At 53.4% G+C, this 19,664-nt stretch overlaps 1 protein-coding gene across 1 annotated transcript; it reads left to right on the plus strand.

Annotated features, from left to right (window-relative positions):
- The first annotated feature begins 6 nt into the window (after nucleotides 1-6).
- LOC116217345 lies at nucleotides 7-18,985 on the plus strand. The gene is made up of 3 exons (XM_031556426.1): nucleotides 7-208; nucleotides 1,295-1,394; nucleotides 18,309-18,985. The coding sequence occupies exons 1-3, from the start codon at nucleotides 188-190 to the stop codon at nucleotides 18,842-18,844; spliced, it is 657 nt and encodes a 218-aa protein (XP_031412286.1). The 5' UTR covers nucleotides 7-187; the 3' UTR covers nucleotides 18,845-18,985.
- Nucleotides 18,986-19,664: the final 679 nt, after the last annotated feature.

Below are 19,664 nucleotides of genomic sequence, written 5' to 3' on the forward strand. Positions count from 1 at the left end.
GCAGTGCTGTCCTAGCTGCTGGGAGCTGCTGAGGGAAGGGGCAAGCGGTGGTGCGCCCAAGGGGAGCTCCTGGGTGGGTCTGTTTGTTTGCAGAAAGAACTCATTGATCCTTCTCTCTGTCTTGTTGCAGGCGAAGGACAGTGATGACGATGATGAAGTCACCGTCAGTGTGGACAGGGACCGCTTCATGGATGAGTTCTTTGAACAGGTGAGAGCTCTCATCTGTGATGCGGGTTCCCAGGGCAGGTGGTCCAGTTGGGGTTGGATGTCCTGCCCTGACTGATGCTGTCTGCTGCAGGTCCCTGGGCTTGCACCAAGCACTGAATAGCAGTTGCCACACAGGTCATTCCTGACCCCAGGGCTGCTCCTGTAGAATGCAGCGGGGCAGCTGAGCCAGCTGACTGCTCAGTGGGAGCATGGGAGGCTGTGACACAGGCTGCCATGTCGGAGGCTTTCTTGCTGCAGCCATGAGTGCCTCCGGAGTGCCATCAGAGCAGACAGGCTCTAACGTGTCTCCTGAAGGCACCTCTACAGAGTAGCACTTTCTGCATGGGACTGATTTAATTTTGAGCCTCTCGTTACCAAACAAGAGGCTGTCTTATGGCATGTGGGTGGCAGTGAGATATGCACGCGGTTTTTTAGCCTACCCTTAGCATGGCATGTGTGTAGGGGGTGTAGAAATGTATCTGTGCAGGCAATGGAGTGTGGAATGAAAAATCTGACATGCGGTTGAATGAAGATGAGCAAAGTGGTGGTGTGAGTTGAAGAAGACAGAGCTGAGTGCAGGCAGAGGGCACAAGTAGAGGTTCCCAGTCTCGATGATGCCGTCTCACTTCCTCATCTCCTTGAGGTGCAGGGAAGATCTCAGCATGGAGAAATCTCATCTCATTTGACCCTGCTGCCACCACGAGTGAGGGACAAAGAGGAGTCCTCAGCCCTTGGAGCAGAGGCTGGGGTCTGAGCCAGGGCTGGGCAGCGCTGGTACAACCTGAGCCACGTGCTTCATGTCAGAGCTGTGGAGTCTGGAAATTCATAGATCTGATGCTCATTTAAACAGGTCCCCAGTATTTCTCAGTTTATCACAAGGCATGCAGGACCCAGAGCTTATACTGCTTTGCTCTAACTGCAGAGCTGGTTGCTGTGATATGGAAAGCTTGATTTCATGGCAGTCCTGCAGTGTGAGAATTCACTGGAAAACAATCGCCCAGGAAGACCTTTGTTAAAAGTCAGATGTGCCATGGATGCCTTTCAATAGCTTCTCACGGGAGTCTTGTGTTCTTTTCTGTCTCCACAGGTGGAAGAAATACGAGGGTTCATCGATAAAATCTCAGAGAACGTGGAGGAAGTGAAGAGGAAGCATAGTGCCATTCTTGCTTCACCCAACCCTGATGAGAGTGAGTAAGCTGGGAGCTGCTCGTGTCCCTGCTGGCCGTGGGGCTGCTCCTGGGCTGGGCAGATGGGTGGAAGTCTCCTTGTCTGCAGGCAGTGATTGCTGGAAAACTCCATTCCTGAGGTGGCCGATGGTTGTGGGGGTCTCACATTGGTGGCAGCGCAGCTCCACCATGCTGCTCTCTCACTTCCCCTCCTCAAAAGCCCGGGGGAGAGAATATGAAAACAAATTGAGATAAAGAGAGGGAGATCACGAACAGCTACCGTCATGGGCAATACAGACCCAGCATAAGGGAGGCTAATGTGATTTATTGCCTGTTACTCACAGTGACAGTGCTGTCAGTGACTACCACGTGTCCTCCCCTCACCCTCTCCTCCCTTCCCCTCTGAATAGCACAGGGGAGGGGTGCTGTGCTCAGCCCCTATTGCTCTGTCTCTGCTGCTCCCCCGCTGCCTCTGCTCCATGTGGGCTCCTTCACAGCTGCATGGGGAGATCTGCTCTGCCTGGTGCCTGTGGGCTGCATGGGGACAGCCTGCTCCTCACCCTGCTGGGGGCCAGGAACCCCGCTTTGTGAGCCCAGTACAGCGATCCATGTGAGAGAAGGATGAGACCTACACAGAAAGGAGAAAGGAAAGACTCCCGGTGGCTTTCTGACCTTGAGAGAGAAGGTGAGGTTTCAGAGAGGCTGGTGGAGAATTCCTGAAGGACAGGGCAGAGAGGCTGAAAATAGCAGTGGCAGTTTTGAGGCTGGGTGGCTGCTTTCTTGCTCTTGCCCAGCCTAAGTGCTTGTTCAGCATCTCCGTTTGTATCTGTTACACCAACTGCAGGCAGAACAGGCACAGCCTGTGCTGACTCGGCATCAGGAGCCAATGGTACAGCCCTGTGAGCCTGCAGTGTGTGCTGCTGGCCCTGTCCCCTCCGTCCTTCAGGATGTCTCATTGCTGACTTGAAGCTGTGCCCTGATTGCCAGCTGAGGTGCTGGGGCGGTCACTGGAGGTACTTGATGAGGGCAGCTGGTGGTTCTCAGCACGGGGACTTTCCAGTTGCAAAGAGGAGCACCACGTCTCAGGCTGCTGTTTGCCCGTCCTCTAGGCTCAGTTGCTCTGTGCTTGCAGTATAGGATTTAGCAGTGTTTCTGTTTGGGTGTTGTTAGGAAGGAGCTGTTGATGCTTTGCTTCCCGCTGCCGGGCACACGCAGCATGCAGCAGCCTGCTCAGCGCTCAGCCACTGCTCCAGCTGTAAAGGGCACTCATGGCCTCAAAGTACGATCTATTTAAAAGTCTGAGATCTGCAGCGAACAAGATACTGTGACATTGATGTGACTTCTAGAAGGAGGAACATTGAGAGTGCTTCTGGTTTTGTTTTACAAAATTACCTTGCCTTGGTATTGCAGAAAATTCTGCACATGATGCCAGAAACCATTTGGGCAGCACAGAGGAGCCTCTGCATTGTTAAGTAATCCATGTTTTGTAACACTGTCGCACATGGAGAAGGTGCAGTGGGGCTGGCCAGGTGCTCAGTGGTAGGAGGCAGCAGCAGATCGAAAAGAGCTGGAGCTCAGCCCTGTATTTTGGTTGGTGTTTTAGGAGTTGAACCCTCGGGAGCATTGCTTCAGTGCTTCAGCATCTTGTAAGACCTCCATTGCAAAGGTGGTGGGAAATGATTCCTCTGAGTTTCAAAAAAAAAAAGATACAGACTTGTAATTGCTGTCTGGAGGCAGCTGTGCTGCTGGTGGTGCTGCCTGGCTCTGTGTGGTTTGGCTCCTGCTCGAGGAAGTGCAGAGCAACATGGGGAAGCACACGCTGGAGCTGCACGGCCTTGGGGCAGGGCTTCAGAAGGTGGGAGCAGAGCTGGGCTGTTAAGCTGCGAAACGGATCAAGCAATGGTTAGAGATGCTGCTGGAGCACCAAGATGATGGATGGAGGGATGGAGGGATGCACAGTGGCTTAGTTGTTTGCAGGGCATCTAACAGAGGAGAGGCTTTGCAGGGACAGTCCTGCCGGAGCCTGCCTTGTGGATGGCCGTGCTCAGGCAGGCACAGGAACTGCCCCTGTGAAGTGGAGGGGTCAGGGCTCAGTGTGACACCTGCCGTGCCTGCCTGCGTAGTGCCAGGCTGCACTCGTGTCATCGTACTCCTCTCCTCCCTCCCCTGGTCTCTTCTGGCTGCACAGACTGTTCTCGGATCTGCGGTGCCGCTGCCGCCTGTGCTTATTTTGGTGCCCTGTGGGTGGGCATCTGCCTCGCTTTGCCATCGTGCCAGTGAGGTGGGGGGGACAGGAGCACCTCCCTGCCGAGCATCTCTGCACCTGCTGCAGCTCCACCTGCAGGCGTGGGTGCTGGGGCTGTGTGCCTGCACTGAGGGGCCGCTGCTGCAGAAATAAATTCCTGCTAGATCTGTTCTTAAAATCCTTCCTGCTGAGCTGCTGCCTCTGCTGCCCCTCGTGGTGCTTGAAGCAGGCCATTAGCCTATGGTGCTTGGGCTGGGCTGGTTCCCAGAAGAGGTGGCTTTGAATGTTAACTCACTTCACAGAGAGGGATTAAATGATGTTTTGCTGGAGCTGTCGGGAGGGACTTCTGTGCCATTCATCTTCTCGGCACACAGCTTTCCTTCCCGCTTCCATGCCCGCGGTTCCTTGGTGCTGAGTTATATAAGAGATGCTGTTTGGTGAATGAGTTGCCTCCGGAAACATAAATCTTCAATCTGAAGTCATGTCTTTCAGCCTGTCAGCTCAGCCCCTCTCTGCAGGCGTCAGAAGACCCGACAGATATCTCAAACCTCGCAATGGATCCATTATTGCTCTGCAGTGAGGCAGAATTTCCCCTGGTGCAGCTCCCAGGTCTTTGCACAGCTTTGTGCTGAAGGAGGTGCGAGCTATTTGGGGAGAGGTCTCATGTTCCTAACAGAACATCTGATGGCAGATAGCTGTTCCAGGTGGTCGAGGAAGCAAATCGTAGCTGCTGGGCTCTGTGTGACATGTTGAAGCAAAGCTGTCTGCTGCTAAGAAGGCAATTTTGGGTCATCTCAAAGCCTCAGTGCTGGCTGTGCACCTCTGAGGGGGCTGCGTCTTTCACTGTTGGTAACCTTGGTGCTCACCAGGTCCTTTGGCAGTGTGTTACAGCTGGCAGCCTGCTCTCCGAGCATTGGGGCAGAGCACAGGTCCCAGCACTGTGCCACGCTGTGAATGCCCGCCGTGTGCTGAGGATGGAGAAGGCTATGCCCAGGGGTGCTCCTGGCTCGCTGCATCATGCCTCTGTCTCACACCAAGATGCTTTCCATAACCCTTTTGTGCATTCCTGAGTTTCTCCAGATCCATCTTGAAGTAGTTTTGTTTCTTGTCCCAGTAATTCCTGTTAAAGGGCCGCTCCAGGACTTAATATCCAGTGGTCAGGATCCATCTTCTCATTTCCAGCCTGAGTCTATTTATGATCGATTTAAATACCAACATCATTGCAAGAACAAATATATTTAGCTTAAATAGCTCTTTGCCCTTCTGGCTTCATCCTGTCAGGTCCATGCAGCAGCCTGTTCATTTTGGAAGGACTTTACACAATCTCTGCCCTTTCCCGTCCCCTGCCACCTGCCCCCCCAGTTGCTGGGGGCTGCTCTTGCCCCATGGAGCTGTTTGCTGTAGCAGAGCTGTATCCCCATTTTACCTGGATGTCCGTGCGCTTGGCCCTCAGCTCCTGCACCTTGCTGTGGTGTGCCAGTTTCCCCTTTCCCCGTGCAGTTGTGCTTTGCTTCTGTCCAATGGTGTGCCACGTGCTGGACCAGCTGAGATTCTCCTTCAGCATGCAGCTGCTTGCATGCCCAGGTTTGTGGTCTCTGTTTTCTGCTCCATCATCCTGAGTGCTGCTGGGTGAGCTGCCACACTGAGTGAACGCAGAGTAAATAGCAATTAACTGCAGTCTGATTCATTGGCAACATAAAAAAAGAAACAAACAAACAAAAAACCCAAACAACAAACCAAACCCAATTGTCTGCTCTGTGATTATTTTGGGCTTAATTTAGACCAAACAGTGGTCCTTTTGGAAGATGTGTGTGTGTGGCCTTTGCAGAGCTGCCCCTGTGTGGGTCTGCATCCCACAGCGTGCCATGGAGTGGGATGGGATGGGATGGCGGCAGGTGATCCCTCCAGCAGACAGCATCCAGACCCAGCAGCACACACTCCGCAGCTGTACCTTGGCTTTCTCTCACTAAATCTCCTTTGTCTTGGTGTTGACAGAAAGGGATAATCCGTTATTTGCCAAAATGAGTTTAGTGAGGCTGAGATGAGCAAGCTGTAAATCCTGTTACTGGGGATTACGTGGGCACTGCTGCATATTGCAGGGCTGGGGGCCCTGTGCTTTCCAGGCACGCTGAGAGCAGTAACGCAGGCTGTGGCCATGACTGGGACAGCAGGATGGGGCCGGGGACCCTGCGGTCATCCACAAGAACTGGCTTTGCAGAGCTGTAACTGTGTCCATCCCAGACTGTGGGATGATGAATTGGAAACAGCTGGTGGGAATTTACTGATGAAAACCCATCTGGGATGGGGTGGCTGGAGAAATGGCTGCTGTGTTTCAGGTGAGGAGTGGATTGAAGTGGAAATTTTAGGCAAGTGGTGTAGGAGGGGCAGGGGGATGGAGAAGGATATCGGAGTGCTGAAGAGGTTGGGAAGCACGGAGAAACCCTAGGAATTCTAAAATCGCCATTTATAGAGCAATTTTCTTCTGATGCTCCAGCAGCAAGAAAGGTGCCGTCACTTGCACTAATTGGGAGTGCTCTGTTTCTGTGCGGGGCGCAGGGGAAAGCCAGCTGACGCGTCGGTGGGAGCCCAACCCGAGCCGTTCTGTGATCCGGCAGCTCCCAAGCAGCGCAAGGAGGCTCCCGGCTCCCCTCGCTCCGGGTGACGGGATGGACGGTGCAATCCATGCGGTGTCGGCCAGAAGCCTCTCCCGTTGCCCCCCGTATTTCCGGGCTGCAGCACGCCGGGCTCCGTCCTGCGCCGCCCCTCCCCTGGCGCTGTGCCCCGGGCTGCTCCCGACCCCGCTGCGCCCAGACGTTCGTGCGAGGGATGGAGAGCCGGGGGGGTGCGAGGAGAACGCTGAGCACGAACAGAATCTGTGCTCTCGGCTTGGAGAGGAACGTTTGATTCGGTGCTCAGAAATGGTACGCAGAAGGTGGCCTAATACTACGGTGTGGTAAAGAAATAAAGTATTTTTAGAGGAAGATTGGGAAAATAATCCTGTTTGTTTTCCAGAAAGCTATTAATACTGCACTGAAGTGTATCTGCTTGAATTGCTGCAGTGTTGCAATGTTGTTCCAAATCTTTCAGCGCTCGGTTTTGGGAGAAAATATTTCCACAGAAAATATCTCCCCGACCTCCCTCCTCCCCAGATGCCGTTCGTTTTTTGCCTTCCGTCGCCGCCCACCCGCGGCACGTCGCTCCCGCCTACAGCCCCAGCACGGCGCTGCTTTGCTCCCACTGCTGCCGTGGCTGCGGCCGGGGACGCTGCCCGGCGGAGGGGCGGCTGCTCTGCAGCTGCACGGCGGCTCTTGGGAGCGCCGAGCACCAGGAAGGTGCTCAGTTGCTGCAGGGGCGTTGCTGCCCGCTCGCTGTTAATTGGGAGCCCTGCAGAGCTGCGCCCTGGCGGCGACCAGCCCCGGTTTGCCTCACGCTGCCTCTGCCGAGCTCCGCAGTGCCGCTGGGTGCCCTGTCGCTCACAAGGCACGTGGGTGTCCACGCAAGTGTTTGTCAACCTGAGCAGGGTGTGCAGGCTGCCAGGAGAGCAACCATCTCTCTCCTTCCTTTCTGCCCTGGCCTCGGTGCAGCGCTGGCTGCCCATGCAAATGCTGCAGGTGGTTTTGCACTGTGTGTGTCCCTGGGCTCTGCTCCACTGCCTCTCTTGGGGCTGAAAGTTCTGGAAACCCAAGCTGCTGACTTAACCTTTGTTTAGAGTCGACTTATTCTGTTGCAGCTCCTTGAAATCTGCTTCTGACCACGGAAAAGAAGGAGCAGGTATGAGCAGGAGCTCGTTGCAGCTTCTCGGCACGTAAATCATGTGGTGAGAGCTGCAGGTACAGCTGCACAGTGAGTCCCAGCTGGGGCATGGGCTGTTTGGAATTCACCTAAAACTCCAGCAGTTGTGAGGGCTCAGATAGGGGTGAGCTTTGTAAAAGCTCGACCTGCTTGGGATTAGCAGTGAATTAGCAGCTTGCTCACTGAGGTGCAGGCCTGGTTAGCAGCCTCCCTTTGTTTGCCCCGGTGTGCCTTTAATTCCCAGCACGTGGCATGGCTCGGCTGTGCCCGTGTGTGCTGCGTTCCGCCCTGCTGCCTCCGGGTGCGGATCCCCTCACTGTCCCCCCAGCCAAAGCTCTGCAGCGGTGTCACTTCACATCAGTGGTGATGAAGCAGCTGCGCTGCGGGCTGTCCTGCCTGTGGGAGCATCTCCTGGGCCATGAGCTCAGCCCTGGGCCCATGCCAGCTGGTGGCCGTGGGGCAGAGTCCCACTGTGTAAGAAGCCAGTCCCCTCCTGCTGGTAAGCTCCCCTTATGTGCCTGCAGGCTGCCGTGAGGTCTCCCCTTGTGCTCATCCCTTTTCCTTCACCCAGGTCATAGTTTGCTTGGTTGTGTTTTCTGTTGTCTTGGCGGAGGTGCTCCGACCTAACCCTTTTGCCAACACTTTGACTTGATGAGGTTTTTCATCTCAGTGCCCCAATCCTTTCCCCGGTGCCCATGGGTGCTGGATTATGGGGCTCTGTGTCTGCTCACTCTCCTGAGCAGGCTCATGGTGCTTCTGACTCAGTGGGGACTTAGGGTATGTCATCAGTTCTCATTCACAGAATCACACAATTAGAGGTTGGAAAAGACCTCTAAGATCATCCAGTCCAACTGTCCACCTACCGTCCATATTGCCCACTGAGCACATCACTCAGTTCCACATCTGCCCTTTCCTTGAACACCTCTGTGGATGGTGATGCACCACCTCCCTGGCAGCCTGTGCCCCAGTAGTGCTGGTTGTGTCACAAGAGATGGCAGTCGCATTTGGGATGGCAGCTGTTGGGGGGATGCAGAAACCGTCACTTATCTTAGATGTCATGGTGTGTAGGGCTTGGCTGTGGGGTCATTTTGGGTCTTGTCTCCAAGCAGCTGCAGAAAGCTGGGCATGTTGTGGGGCTGCTGAAGGTGATGGCCAGGTGACATCCCGCGTTATTCACCTCTGTTCTCCATCACTGCTTAGCTGGTGGATTTCTGCCAGAATGGAGAAATACAGAGCTGGTGATCAGCAGCTGATCTGCTTTTATCTTCCTTTGCTCCAACAGCTCCAAAAGGAGTGGTCTGGGCTCTGGTCGAGCAGGTGGTGTAGATGCAGGAAGTAGGGCTGAGCCCCACATGGCAGCTATGTAACGCCCAGCACACGTGGGCAGGGACCCCAAATCACAGCCTTGGGGGGTTGTGGGAAACAAAGGATGTGGGGGAACAAAGCCCCCTAAAAATCCCAGTCTGAATTCTGCATGTAATAATAAGCAAATGAAGCTGGATGGTGTGTGGAAAAGCTGCACTTGTGTGGGAGCAAGATGTTTCTGATGTGAGTGCACAGAATGTGACAGACCCTCAACATCAGAGCAGTGTGGAGGGGCCAGGAGATGTTGGGCACAGGGTTATCTGGGGACTTCTCATCCACCCAGGAAACCCCATGAGTTGTAGCTTCAGACTAAGCAGAAAGAGAATTCTTTTGGCAAAATAAAATGCAAATAGCAATGGATTGGAAAAGCAGCGGGGAATGTGCACAGCTGACAGATGCTGATGTGGTTACTTTATATGGGAAGCAAAAAGGGGTGAACTGCGTGGCTGCAGGAGGGGGAGGATTTGGGGCTGTAGGTACATGCTGGAAGCCGGCAGCTTGGCAGCTTGCTGCCTGTTGTAGCTGGTAGCCCTGCAGCAAGGTGCATGTGTCTTGTGCCAGCATCCATGCGCAGGGTCTGTAACAGCAGAGTTTACACATGCTACCTGAAATGTCAGCATCAATTTGCCAGTACATTTGATTAAAAAAAAATAAAATAGTGTGCATTTGCTAGGAAAATGAGGGAGAAAGTGTTGTCATTTGAAGCAGGATGGCTGCAGCTGCACAGTGCTGGGATCTAAGGTGTTCTGAGCAGAGCACAGTACGCCCCAGGCTCCCACCTCGGTGGCTGTGCTCTTCCAGAGCCCCCAGCTGTCCTGTCTGCCTGAGAGACTGGGGCTGCTGCAGAGAATCGCCTTCTGAAGGCAGGCAGCATCAATCTTGAGCTGTTCTGAACATCGGCGTTGCCTGCTTTGAGCATCTTGCAGTCTGGTGGTATTGTTAATGAGCTTCCAGGCCCCAGAGAGGTGGAGCAGAACTGCATTTCCCTAATTGAGTTATCAGATTAGTAGCAAAAATGCAAATGAAAGAGCTGCTTTGGATACAAGGGAAAAGAGTCAAAACTAAGCCCCGCGGAGTGGTGGTTAATCAGCAAGGGAGGGTGAGGGAAGGAGATGCAGAGCAGCTGGGATGCGGCTACTGATTTCAGGCTGGGCTGTCCCCTAGCAGATCTTCCTTCTTAATTAGACGAAGCTGTAGATGATTGATGCATTTATTGAGTCACTTCTTGAGTGCACCCTGCTGGTAAAAGATCTCACAAAGGGTTAATAGGTGATTAATCAGCACTGAGGTACACAATTAGTCAACTGGTGTGGACTCCAGCAGGTCGGAACTTGGCTGCTGATCTGCACATGTGGTGGGTGCAGAGCTGAAGAACAGCTCAGGCACAGACTGCAGCCCCTCCTGAGCCACTTAGTTGTGCATCTCTAACACAAGGAGTGGTCCCTCCTTTGATGGCTCAGATGTCAGAAGAAGGAGGGCTGGAATTTCAAACAAAGGGCACCTGGCTCTGAGTGTCCTCCTGTGTGGAGAGCTGCTTGGTTTGTGCTGAGCTTGGAAGGAGCAGTGCCATCCCCTCCACTTCTTTGCATCCCACGCTGTTCTTTGATGGAAGACAACTGGAAGCACACCATGGTGGTTGGCAGCCTGAGGTCCTGGGATCCTTCAACCTGAGCTGTTCTGTGACTCTCATCCCCAGATATTTGGAGCCACCTGACTGCCATGTTTGCTGTAGAAGTATAACTCGTGATGAGTTTTTGAAGAATGCAGTGAGTGACTCATGCATCTATCGCATGTTCAGCCCAAGTCGGAAATTAGGGCAGTTTTATGCAAGACATGTTAGCATCTCTTAAAATGCTACAGCTATAAGGAGTGCCTTATTCTTGGCATCCATCTGGATTTTTGCAAAGGCGGTGCTTGGAGTGGGTAACAGCACCATGTGTGGATTCCATATCTCACTGTGACCAAAAGGAATCCGGAGCTCCCTATCTGGGAGTTAATTCTGTGCCTTGAGAGTGCTGCGAGGGCTTAGAATAGCTTATAATAGCTGGTACTGCTGCAGGAGGCAGCCGGGCAGCAAAACGACGTGAAGAACATGAGCAGAATCTCATCTCCCTTATTTTCCTTTGGGCTTTAGGGACGTTCTGCTTAACTATTTGCACGTCCCATCATGTGAGCACAGCGAGCCCAGGTGGCAAATGCCACTCCATCTTCTCTTGCTGCATGAAGCTGCATTCAGCCCAAGTGAGCTCAGCGAGGCTCAGATGCTCCTGTTGGTGTGGGAGCAGTAGATCCACTGACATTCATTGCTGCTTGTTGAATGCTGATAGAGACCAACCAGTGGGTGTGAGCACAGAGAGGGTGCGTGGCGTGTGCTGCAGTGGGAGAGCAGTTTTGATGGCCACAGTATGCAGGCTCCTGTTCATCACTGGTGAAAATGCACAGCTAACTATGGTGACTGTGCTGAAAAATACTGTTTGTAGCTCTATCAAACAGAGTTACAGTGCTTGTGTATTGGTTGTAGTTTCTGTGGAAATAAATAGGAGGCATTACTTTTGGAGCAAATAAATGGGGTTCCACTTCACTCGTTGTGGCTCAGCAAGCCAGAAGGTTGGGCACCCGTATTTAATTAGTTATTAAAACTTCGCGTGCTCCTTATTGTGTCTAGTAGGGTGTGCAGTAATTAATGATAAGAGGAAGTCTGTCCCAGATACGGCGTGTGCCAGAAAGGGAGCTGCTCTATTGCTGGCACTTGTGTCTGTAATCACTGTGGAAAGGCAGAACCAACAGCAGCAGTTGCTGCTCCAAACAGTGTTGTGCTGGGAAACCTTTTGCCAAACAGCGTTGCTCAGGTTCTCCCGTGCCAGGCTGGCTGTGCGTGGTGGTGTGGGGTCGGCGGTGCCGTTCCTGCTCTTACTCCTGCATCCTGGCTGGGTGCAGTGCTGCACGTCCCTGCTAAGTTCCACGTTCCGGGGTGCACAGGCAGCATGGGGCAGGTGAGGAGCAATGTGACTGAGGTTGGCAAGGATGTGTGGAGGTCAGTGGCCCAACCTCCTGCTCACAGTGGGCTGCCCAGGGTCGTGTTTGAACATCTCCAGTAATAGAGTTGTGGCATTTCTGGCTCACCTCCCGGTAAAAAACAGTTCCTTACAAAGCCACGGGGTGGCTGAGGTTGGCGGGGAACTCTGCTCCACCTCTGAAGGCAGTGGGAGCCTGCTGCTGTGTGCAGCCATTAGCGAGGAATGAGCAGCTCTGCGAGTGGGGAAGGCAAATCGTGGCAAAGAGAAATGCAGAGCGTGAAGCGGCAGCAGAGGAGAGCTGCAGTGTGGGGAGACGGAGAGGCTGGGGAAGCCGTAATTAAGGGAGACAGACTGCAGCTCCAGGAGGAGCCCAGCACAGCACTCAGTGCTGCTGGTGGTGTCTGTGGGTGTGAAGGAGCAGATGAGCTGTGCTGGGGAGGAGGCACAAGCTGAGTTAATGAAAACATTAACTATGCAGAAGCTGAGGAGCTCAGATGAGCGCTGGTAGCTGGACCTGCATCCATCCAATTTTCCCCGTCGCTTCTGTACAGACCAAATGTGTCCTTAGACAACTGGGGTTTTCTTCCCTTCCTGCCACCATTCCCAGAACCGACTCTCATTTCAGGCAGTCAGAGTTACTGTTCCCTTGTCTGAGCAACGAGGGGTCAGGTTTGGAGCTGTGGGTTTTACCATGGAGCTGCTGCCTTGCTGCGCAGGTTTGCAGTCTCTGTGGCCCTTTTGCTTTTGGGGTTCCCCATTCTCCTCCCCCTGGCTCTCCTGGGGCAGCATGGCTGCGGCCCTCGCTTTTCTGGGGGCAAGCATGTGTTCCATAACATTGCTTCGGCTCCACTGGAGATGAAAACCCTTCGGCCCCTAGAGGACGGCTGCTGACTGTGTCCCCTCTTGGAGGCTCTCAGACGTGGCAGTGGTGACATTGTGTCAGAGCCGGGCAGCACAGAGCAGGGCTGTGGTCTGACGAATTAGCGTGCACCAGGGAAGCAGGGGCTGGTGACACGGCGGTGACGCTGGCGGTGACACAGCATGGGGAGGAGTGGGGTGAGCGTGCCGGGCAGCACGTCTCTGTGCTGGGGAGGAGGGAGGGTCGGCAGTGCTGAGCTGCTGGGCAGCGGGGAGACCAGAAAAAGGTGCTGGTCACCGTGCAGCCTTCATGCTGGGAGCTGCGGGATGGGGAGGACAGAGAGAAGAGGAGGGATGGACGTAACCTCACTGTGCTGCTGCCCGTCCCTCCTCGCTCGGCGCACAGCTTTGGTGGCTTGGGCGACTCCAAACGAGGAAGGAATCCAGTGCCCAGAGCTGGGGAGAGCTGGCTGTATTGTGGTGTGTCCCAGGCACAGCAGGCAGTGTGGGGGTCCTGCAGCCCAGCGCTGTCCTCATAGCACATCCCTGCAGAAAGGTGCTGCAGTCAGTGCCCAGCCCTGTGAGGTGCAGCTTTTTCCCCATTCTGCCATTTCCCATTGCTTTCTTACTGCCATTTAGTGATGCTCAGTGACCGGGGCTGCTCCTGGAGTATCCTGACAAGTAGTGCCTGTTTCTCTCTGCTGATTAAATGCGCTATGATTGTTGATCATGTAGTGCTGCCTGTTGAAACACACCAGTGTGCAGTGCAGCCTGTGTTCCCATGTGTCCAGTGCTGCCAGAGCCATGCGTTGTCCCCAGCCTCGTGCCTATGGGGGGGGGATGGGGCACAGCTCCCTGGGACTTGTCTGGCCGTAGCGTGCTCAAAGCTGTGTGCTGTGAGACCTAGCAGAGCAGCAGGTCACAGTGGCTGCTGAGTCTGGCCAGGTATGGCGCCGGCAGGTCTTGTGTAAGCGGCAGTGGTCAGATGGGCACCGTGTGTCTGTACAGCTGCTGCTCAGAATGGGGAGAGCAGTGGCAGAGGGTCTGCAGCCCTGCTGAGGGGCCATGACCCCTTGCCTGTGAAGGGGCTGTGGGCGAGTGCTCAAAAATACAAAGCAGGCCACTTTTTTCTGAGCAAAAAGGCTGGATTGGCCAGAAGAGGTGTCTGAGCTCTGCAGCAGGTGCCTTTTGGTACTGCATTTCACATCTGCTTCTGTAAGAGAGTTACAGGCTCTTGAAGAGCTCTCCTGCAGCTGAAGCTCAGGGTGGTCAGACTTGCTCAAGTCGTTTTTTCCCACCAACACCAGGAGAAGGTTTTTTTGGCATTAGGTGGTATTTGCTCTTTATCATGAGGAACCACCAGCATGATGAAACGTCATGAGTTTGGTGCAGATGGCCACGACTCGATGATTTACATCATGCACACACGGAATACATTTGAAGCGCGCTACAGGTCCTCCGCACATTCTTTTCTTACTGCTTTTCAGTAACTCCTACTTGGGGAGATTTTCTTACTGCTGTCTCTGCTTATCCCTGCATGGCTGAGGAGGAGGAGAACGCATTCTCCTGGTGCTGCACAGAGGGGCTCAGAGAAGTGAAGCAGCCTGAAGGATGGCCTGCCTGCCTGAAGTGCCCCTCAGCACGAGCAGATAACGATCAGCGGTTCCAGCACATTAATCAGTGACAATGGTAGAACAGTGCAGAAGGGATGGAAATATAAAGGAAATGCCTTTTTTGAGTGCTTGGGGAAAGTGATATACTTCATGATGATTGAATTCTTGCATTGCAAGAGGAGTTTGGACGGTTCTTAAACAGCAGGCCCCAAAAATAGACCACGCTGGATCCAGTCTACCTGGAGACATCAATAGGGAAGCTGGCAAAGAGCTGAGTAAGGTGGTTTGTCTGCCCTTAGTGTTGATTTCCACTAAGACTCCAAATACCTGAGAGGCTTTGGGAGCTCAGGTGGCACAGTATCCACTTCTGGAAAAAAGAAGGGGAAGGAGCTGAATTCTTATTGACTGATTAACTTGACATTGCTTCTGGGCAGAATAATGGACTCCTTGAAGTGGAATTCGATGAATAGAGAATTAAGGGAGGACAATACAATTCATGCAGTTCCGCAAGGCATTGGTAAGTGGGTCTGATCAGCTCCACAAGGTGCTGAGTGCCCTGCAGGCAGGGAGGAGCTCGCAGCCTCCCACTGAGAGGACTTATGGGATGGTCATGTTTGCAGCCCATGGGAGCAGCCAGTCAGAGCTGTTCGTTATCCCAAATCTTGCAGTCTTAATTGAGTGCCCCTGGAGGAGACGGCACCTGCGTGGGCTGGGATGAGCGGATGCCAGCTGCCCGCAGCTTGGCTGCTTTAAGCCGTGCTTTAGGAGGGTCTCACTGCTAGGAAAGCAGGGCTAAACTCTCTGGTTTGCATTGTAACTCGGGATGTGTAATTATTGCTTTTGCCTTTGAGTAATTGGAAAGAAAATCAAATCTTACCACTTCCTCCCAGAAGGAGGAAAGACACCAAGGCACTGGACTGTCTGTCTCCTCCACCTTTTGCACAGGTTGGTCATAAAATCAAATTGCTTCTTGCAGGCAAAGTTCAGCCCTGTTGTTGGTGCTGCTGGCCTGTAACCAGCAGGCAGGCAATAGCTGCTGGTGGAGCTGATGGACGGGGCTCAGGCTGCTGGCTCTGCCCAGCACCCAGCTGCACTTCATCCAGTGGTGTCACTGCTGGACAGGACAGGCAGTGCTCAGGGTGATACCTTCAGACTCAGGGGATCTGTAAGAGCTTTCCTGTTGCACATCATCTCTCTTCTGCTCCCGGGTAGAGGTGTTGGGACGTTTTGCGCTGACGTCGAATCGTGGCAGTGATGACATGATGGCAGTTGCCTGTCGCAGTGGGATGGGAAGTCTGCTGCCTGCTGATGTTGAGTGTCAGTGCCCAGGTCAGGCTGTAGCAGCAGCCCACGTGGGAGCTTTCAGAGGGTTGTCTCATCCCCTCCCCTGTCACATAGGGGGTACTTCCAGGAGCTCAGGAATCAGCAGGGAAGGGGTGTAGGAGGGAATATATTTTCCTTCTGCCAGGGAGCTTATGCATTGCTGGAGCTCCCATTACCAGCCTGAGCTGGGTGACAGGAGCTGGATGCCCTCTGCAGGTCGGTGCCTGGCTTGCTGTCAGACCCTGGTTTTATGGGTCTTGTTGCTCTACTGTTTTTTAATGTTTTGAGAAATGTTAAAGTTAAAATAAAACTTAAAATAAGTCTTGTTACTTGTATACAGTAACTGTATCTTTATGAGGGTTGCTCCGAAAGTAATGCCTCCCATTTCATGGTGTCAGCCCCACAGTGTCAGAGGTGGATGCTGGTGGTACAGCAGTAGAGGTTGAACCTTCCCACCAGTGCCCCATTTTGTGTTGGTGCTTTGTGACAGCAGAGGGGCAGTCTGACAGAACGGTGTCTGACACAGAGGTGTGGATGGAGCAAAGTGTGTCACTGAACTCCTCCATGCAGAAACAGTGGCACCCACTGACATTCATTGATGCTTGTTGAACGTTGACGGAGACCAACCAGTGCATGTGAGTGCAGTGAAGAGTGGGTGGTGCATATCACCAGTGGGTCAGCTCCACTGGTGCAGCTTTGTGCCAACACAGCTTGCAGGCTCTTGTCCTTGCTGGTGAAAATACATAGCTAATGGTGGTGACTGTTGTGTTTTGTAGCTGAGAATTTTTCTCTATCAAATAGTGGTGTTGTGCTCATTTTATCAGTTGTAGTTTCCATGGAAACAAACAGGAGGCATTACCTTCAGAGCATCCTGCAAATAGGGATTCCTCTTCACTATTTGCAGCCCAGGAAGCCAAAAGGTTGGGCATCTGTTCCCTATCCTCTCTGCGTCTGTCATCACCTTCACAATGACAGTTTTTCCTACCTCCAGTTGGGATGACTCACGTCCCAGTTTGCTCCATCTCTGCTAGTGAGGTCCCTCTGCACCTCCCAGCAGCATCTCCTCCCTGGTCTCTCCCCATTCCCACTGTGCAGCCAGATGTGGCCGTGGAGTCCTCTTTGCTTTCCTGCTCCCATGTGAACAGACACAGCTCCCAGCTCTCCTCATGTTCATGGCAGCCTCACAGGTACTTGCAGACACGCTCCTTTCCTCGTCTTCCCAGCCCTTCTGAAGCTCCTAGCTCTGAGTCAGAAATGTGTACAACTGTCAGTAGGATGTGACCTTCCCCCAACACATCATCATGATTTTCTAATTCTGCCTGTGACTGCCAGCTGGAACCATACAGCATCACAGCTACCACAGCCGTCGAAATGACTCAGTCATAGGTCATAGCCTAGAGACTATTAACAAAGTTCTATTCAATGAAGTAAGTCCTGATCTCATCAAAATGAAGAGGGAGTGTTAGGATGGCAGCATTGCTGAGAAGACGCATTGGAATGGCAGGCGGTTTGTGCTGTATATGGGATGTGGATTGCTGTGATGAGCTGGTCATGCAGCTGGACATGGAGGTCAGAGTTAGCTGCCATTGAGCCAGCTGAGCTCCCCATGCTGTGCTGATGCTCTCATGGGCGAGCAGGCCTGGCTTCCGCCACCGGCACTTTGGTTCCTGGGACTGCAGATGGAGGGGCTCCGCTCTGATCGGGTTTGCCAAGCACTGGTGGTGGTGTGTAGGTGCTGCAGTGCAGGGAGAGGTCCTGCAAGGTATCTAGAGACGTTCTAACGATGGCACTGTTGTTAGTGGTGAGCTCAGAGCCTTACTGCCTGACTTCTGCTTGCACGTGGGAAAGAAGATAGATAGCCCTGTGCCAAACTTTGTCTGTGAGTCAGGGCTCGCAGCTGATTTACTGCTCTGAAGTTTGTCATACACTTTGGTTTCCTTCTCTCTGTAGCCAAGTCAATATCCCTGGCAGCCCAGGAGGATCACTGCTAGAAAGCTTTTGCAGCCCCTGGGAGAAGGCGTTGGTGACAGCAGAGACTCACTGTGGGGCTCTGAGTGCTCAGCAGGGCTCTGCTCCCAGCAGGAGTCTGCAGCTGCTGGTACTGTGCTCTGGGTCTGCATGTGAGCACATAGGGATGGAAGGAGTACAGGGAGGAAGGAACTTGCTTGCCTCTTTTGCACCTCCTGTGCCCCTGCACGCTGCAGTGTGAGGGCTGCGTTACCCAGCCCTGCTACTGTGCTCCCCAGAGCCATTTCTGAGATGTGGGTGTTCTCTGGCCATGTGCCACTGCAGCCGGTATGTTTTTTGCCAAAAGCAGTGAGTAGGCACAAAGTATCTGTTAATCGGATGGTGTCAGAGGTGCTATGGCCACGTGGCAAGAGGAGCCAGGGCACGGCTGGGCTGAGTCCTTGTTGCTCAGTAGGGGGGGAGTGAGCTGAGGAGCAGCAGGCTGTCCTTGGGGAGATGTATCCTGGAGAAGGCTGCCCAGCAAGGCAGGGCCGTAGGGAAGCCAGCCCACACTGCGGCACTTGATGTGCAGAAGGGCTTTGATGTACAGCAGTCATTTTCTCTCCACTGTGGGAAGCAGCACTGCCAGCGGTGCATCTGTCTCTGACCAGGAAGGAGCAGTGCTGCCAGCTCCTGGCCCCACACGCTGTGGGACGGGTGACCAGATTTGAGCAGTGTCCACAGCACGCCCATCTGCTCTTTTCTTTCTCCGCAGAAACAAAGGAGGAGCTGGAAGAGCTCATGTCAGACATCAAAAAGACAGCGAACAAAGTGCGCTCCAAGCTAAAGAGTGAGTACACACCGGTGCTGCTGCAAGGCGCTGGGGGGGGTCTGGTGATGTCCCTGAGGCCAGCACTTCTCAATGATCCCTGTTGTGCTGTGGCAGTCAGCTCTGGTATGAGCCCATCACAGAATCACAGAATGGCCCGGGTTGGAAAGGGTCTCGAGGATCACGAAGCTCCAACCCCTCCACCACAGGCAGGGCCACCTCCACATTTAATACCAGACCAGGCTGCCCAGAGCCCCCTCCCGCCTGGCCTTGAACACCTTCAGAGACAGGCCAGCAGAGGCAGCCCCAAACCCCCTGGGCACCTGCTGCTCTGGGCAGTGACCGCGCAGAGCGCAGTCTCACCTGGAACATCGGTGCCCTCAGTTTTCTCCTGCTATCCAAGTGATTTTTCCACCTCCGTTTCCCTCAGCACCCTCCGGTGGGTCCCATCCGGCCCCACAGATGTGTTGCAGCCCAGGTGAAGCAGCAGGTCGCTCACTCTTTCCTCCTAATCGTGGGGTTTACTCTGCTCCCTCCCCTTTGTTCCAGCTCAAGGTCTGAGTACCCCGAGGATAACCAGTCTGTTAAAGACAGAAGTAGAGAGGGCTTTGAGAACCTCAGCCTTTTCCTCATCTTGCTAATGTTCCCTACTGCAACCAATTAAGGATAGAGAGATTCTCCTTGTCCTCCTCTTGCTGTTACTATATTCGTAAAAACATTTTTTATTATCTATAACAATTTTGACCAGATGAAGTTCTTGCTGGGCTTCTGCCTTTCTGATTTTCCCTCTGCATACCCTGTATACATACTTACACTCTTCCCAGGTTGCCTGACACTTCTTCCAAAGGTCATAAACTCTCTTTCTCTCCTGGAGTCTCAACAATTGTTCCCTGTTCTAGGCCAGTCATCTTCCCTGCTGGCCCATCAGAAGGCACACAGGCAGCTGTGCCTTTAGGATTTCCTCCTTGAACAATGTCTGACTTTGCTGGGCCCCTCTGCCCTTCATGGCTGACTCCCATGGGATTCTCCCAACCAACATTCTAAGCAGGTCAGCTTTGCTGACCCTCCTTCTTACTTCACCAAGTGCGGAGAACTCCATCATTTCATGGTCATTATGTCCAAGACAGCTTCCAGACACCCCGTGCAGTGGTGATGCCCGACCTCACAGCCAGTACCGGGAGAACAGCTGAGCACGGGTTCTTCTGCTTGTGAACGTGTAACCAGCTGTACAAATCACAGGTTTTCAGACTTCTGTGCAAAAAAAGTCCTTTGCCATACCTGTTGTGTTTTCTTTTTTTTTTC

Source organism: Meleagris gallopavo, chromosome 21, assembly GCF_000146605.3.
Source record: "Meleagris gallopavo isolate NT-WF06-2002-E0010 breed Aviagen turkey brand Nicholas breeding stock chromosome 21, Turkey_5.1, whole genome shotgun sequence".
Lineage (NCBI taxonomy): Eukaryota > Metazoa > Chordata > Aves > Galliformes > Phasianidae > Meleagris > Meleagris gallopavo.